This window comes from Suricata suricatta, chromosome 3, assembly GCF_006229205.1.
Source record: "Suricata suricatta isolate VVHF042 chromosome 3, meerkat_22Aug2017_6uvM2_HiC, whole genome shotgun sequence".
In the NCBI taxonomy this organism is placed as follows: Eukaryota; Metazoa; Chordata; class Mammalia; order Carnivora; family Herpestidae; genus Suricata; species Suricata suricatta.
Genome location: NC_043702.1, coordinates 120,683,455 through 120,687,695, shown reverse-complemented (window position 1 = coordinate 120,687,695; position 4,241 = coordinate 120,683,455). Strand labels below are relative to the sequence as shown.

Below are 4,241 nucleotides of genomic sequence, written 5' to 3'. Positions count from 1 at the left end.
AAGATGCAAGTATGACAAAAGAAAAATTATAAGTGAAATACAGTAAGCCTTTTAGATTTAAGACCAGAAAACCAAAACTGCTGACTTTCCCGTTACTTTACCTTTAAGATTTGCAGTTTATAGAGGTCTTCAGACACTAAGATCAGAAGAGTGTTTTCATATGTGTTTAAAATATTTTGATATAAATTCTGAAAAACAAAAATATTGCACAACCAGTCGGCCAGATAAAATTAGATATATTTGTACTCAGTGTCTATAGTTTTGTGTCCTGGGGTCCTGAGTTCTTCCCATACACTGGAAGTCAGAAAGGACTTTGCCCATAAACCCTTATCCGTGCTAATACATTTAACCTAAAATCTCTTCATTCATTTGTTCCTACAACTCCCATATAATCCATTAAATCCCAAGGACTGTAGAATCCACAAGGACTCCAGAGGTACTGGAACAGACTATTAATGTATTATATCTAAAAAGGGTGAAGGAGATCGCAAAGAAGGTGGAGGGGCGTTGTGCAGGACTGTGGTGGCGCGTCACCGTGCCTCTTCATAATCGAAGCAGAGACTTACCTCTAGGTCCTCTTTCTCGGCTTCACTGTTCCCCAGTTTCCTTATTTTCTCAAGGCTTGGTATAGAAAATACCTTTTTAAAGGATGACTTTATTATCTTCAGTTGGGATGCAAATTGCAGCGAGGGATCTATAAAGCTGAGGAGAAAAAATACAATTATTAAATAGAGAAGACACCAAATGCAGTGTAACTTTGGTGGATCTTTCTTGAGTCAGAAGGAATGTACTAGAAAATGAGACCCAGCTTTTGGCGTTCTATAACATGTGGGCTCTTAAATATTCTCATAAAAATGACAATGGCGCTTTAAATATAAAGGAATAAATTTCTTTGTAAAAATCACCTGTAATCGGTTATTTAGAAACCAGAATATATTTCTCCATAGACATAATAAGGTAAAGAGTGGTTACATTTCCAGGCAAGCCCACAAAGCCATGCTGAACTTTAATTGAAATATATTACTGCCACATTTTCTCTAAATGGCCATACGATGTTTCTCACATTTAGTATTTCTGATACTATTGGGCTGTATCCCTCCAATTGCTGGCAACCTGCCCTTCAATATTTGGAAAGATCAATTATGACCTAGTTGTTATTCCTTTGATATGTGTGATTTTTTTTTGAGGTGAAAATGTTTTCTTATTTTTTGAAAAGATGGTAAGGTAGGAAATTTTGTGCTGGACTTGGAATATCTTTTCTCTACTGGACAGGAAATTGAAATGTCTAATACGCACTGTTTGAGATGGAAACTCTTAGAATATGTTAGATAGTTTTCAAATCTTGGGAGGATTAACTTGACTTCTTTATGGTTTATAAATTATCAGACTCAGAACATCTGTCAAGAGCTTCCAGACCTTTCAGGGTAAGGTATCTAATATTTAGGGATAAATAACTTGGTTTAGGAAAATACAAAATGAAGATTTTGATTCAATGTACTTTGAAATCATACCATTAGTCCTAAAAAATGCTAAAATGCTCCAGGTCATAAATAAGGACTAGAAAAGTAGTGAGGCACAGCTGCTGATGGGCAAAGGAGCTTCAGATTTTAAATGCGAGGAAGGCTGATATCTGACAGACGAAAGAAGAAAGCCACAGGCAAATCTTTGGGTCAACAAGAAAAACTGCCAGCAAGGATACATGTTTTTGGTCTTCATACAATTTGTTTTCTTTTTTTTTAATTTTTAAAAAATGTTTATTTATTTTTGAGACAGAGAGAGACAGAGTGTGAACAAGGGAGGGTCAGAGAGAGAGGGACACAGAGTCTGAAACAAGCTCCAGGCTCTGAGCTGTCAGCACAGAACCCAACGCGGGGCTCAAACCCACAAGCTGTGAGATCATGACCTGAGCCAAAGTCAGACGTTTAACTGACTGAGCCACCCAGGCACCCCATACAATTTTTTTTTCAAAAGAGTACTTCTTAAATTACTAATGCATTTTATAACAAGTAACATTTTAGAATTAATAAATGCAATGCAAATGCTTTTTTGATATTCCATGGTGCACAACCAAGTGATATAAAAAGGAACTTGAGAAGAAAGAATAAGCATTTCTAACTAAATTATTGTATGAGTTTGCTTTTGGTAAAGTTTTGAGCTAAGTACTGGTTTCAAAAATTGTAGTGAAGTGAGAAGTAGAGGTAGGCCAAATGTACTAATAATATTATTTGGAAATGCTTTATTTTTTCTATTATGAAGCAGTAAGCCTTATATAAGATCAGTAAGGAAAAGACAATACATAGTTTTACAAGTATAATTTGAAGAATCACAATTGGATAAAACAAAGTAGATTCCTCCTAATAAAAGCATGGGGAAATTGTATTAAACATGATCACAAATAAATCAGGAGAGATATTGTCATATGACAAAATGTTTAGTTAAAATGAAAGAATATAAAGAGGGACATATATAATCATTTAAAATAATAAAAAGGATAGTTAATAACTACATAGAAAAAATTAAACTATTAATAATACTCATTAAAAGGTACATTATTAAATTATTTAAAATACAATATAAATTATTAAAGAATATTATTATCATCATCGTTTTAGGGTTTTATTTACTTGTGAGAGAGAGAGACAGAATGTGAACAGGAGAGGGGCAAAGAGAGAGGAGGAGACAGAGAATCGGAAGCAGGTTCCAGGCTCTGAGCTGTCAGCACAGAGCCTGACGTGGGGCTGGAACCGTGAGATCCTGACCTGAGCTGACATTTAACTGACTGAGCCACCCAGGTGCCCCAAAGAAAATTGCTAAAGATCCAAGGAGAAACATGGTTATAAGAGAAGATGAGGCATTCAATTATCAGCATATGGTAGGTAAAAATAAAAATTCTGCAAAAGATGATATCTTTACTAAAGCTAATAAGGAGGCATAAATAAATTATATTAAATGGACTAATAAAGATGATCTTTTTAAAAATTATTTTGAGAGAGAGAGTGAGCGCAAGTTGGGGAGAGGCAGAGAGAGAGGAAGAGAGAGAGAATCCCAAGCAGGCTCTGCACTGTCATCACAAAGTCCAATGCAGGGTTCACACTTAGGAACTGTGAGAGCATGACCTGAGCTGAAATCAAGAGTCAGACAGTTAACCGACGGAGCCCCCCAGGCGCCCCAACAAGGGTTATCTTTCTAGATAATCAAGGAGTGCTGACAGATGTTTATGATATTTGTAAAAATATTTTTACAAACTGTAAAATGTTTCAAAGTATAAAAGGACAAATGTTTTATTCTCAAATCATAATCAGATATCTATTTTTAAAATGAGAAAATTCAAAATACTTAAAAATACCTGAATACTATTGGAATTTTTCTCATTAAAATGAGAAGAAAATTACAAACTAAGTATGTAACAAGATTTTAAAAACTATTAAAAACGTAATCAAAGAAATAAAGAACATAAGCAAAATGATTAATTAAATTATAGGAAAAGGGGGAAATAATAAGTATAATAATCCTTCCTGGAAAATTTAAAGATTTAAAAAAGAAAAAAAAGAGGAAGCAGGAACTAAATATTAAGAAAGGCTACATTAGTCAAAAAAGGAAGTAAGCTATTACATGGGTTTAATAGAAACAAATACAATTTGTTCATATTATTAAATGATAGAGGTATATACGAAGATATAACACATATGAATCTTCATGAACCAAGTAATACTTGGCCAACAGGAAATGTTACCTACAGGAAATATTAAAGGGGACCCTCTGAGTGTAAAAGAAAGACCATAAGAAAGATTAAGTAGAAAGCTCAAATCAGTAAAAGTAAGTATATCTGTAAAAATCAGTCAAGGGACTCACAAGAGAAAAGGATGTAGAGTGCGGTACCACACGCCAAAAGTGTGGCAGGAAGCGGAGTAGAGAACGGGCTCAAGCTTAGCAACCATGGACTTAGCATAGGCTGCCACATGCAGAAGATATTCTGTACAACCCTGATGGTAACCACACATCAAAAATCAATAAGCAATATGCAAAAACGGAAGAGTAAAGAATCCAAGTACATCACTAAAGAAAGCCAGCAAACTGCGAGAAAAGAGCATGAGAACAGAGGATCAGAGAAGGACTACAAAATCAAATACAAACCAAGTAACAAATGACAAAAATATATACCGATTGCTTTGAATGTAAATGGACTAAATAAAAAATTTAGGGCAAAATAATGGGTTAAAAAATAAGACCCATATATATAT

The 4,241-nt window shown here is 34.4% G+C and overlaps 1 protein-coding gene across 1 annotated transcript in view; it reads right to left on the bottom strand.

Moving 5' to 3' along the window:
* The window catches only part of MROH9 (maestro heat like repeat family member 9), an 84,770-nt gene that overhangs the window by 58,115 nt on the left and 22,414 nt on the right, over positions 1-4,241 (bottom strand). Inside the window, exons 5-6 of the mRNA XM_029933068.1 lie at positions 567-702; positions 102-188 (exon numbers count right to left, since the gene is read on the bottom strand). Of these exons, the coding sequence (XP_029788928.1) occupies positions 102-188; positions 567-702 (223 nt within the window). The remainder of the gene's footprint in view (positions 1-101; positions 189-566; positions 703-4,241) is intronic.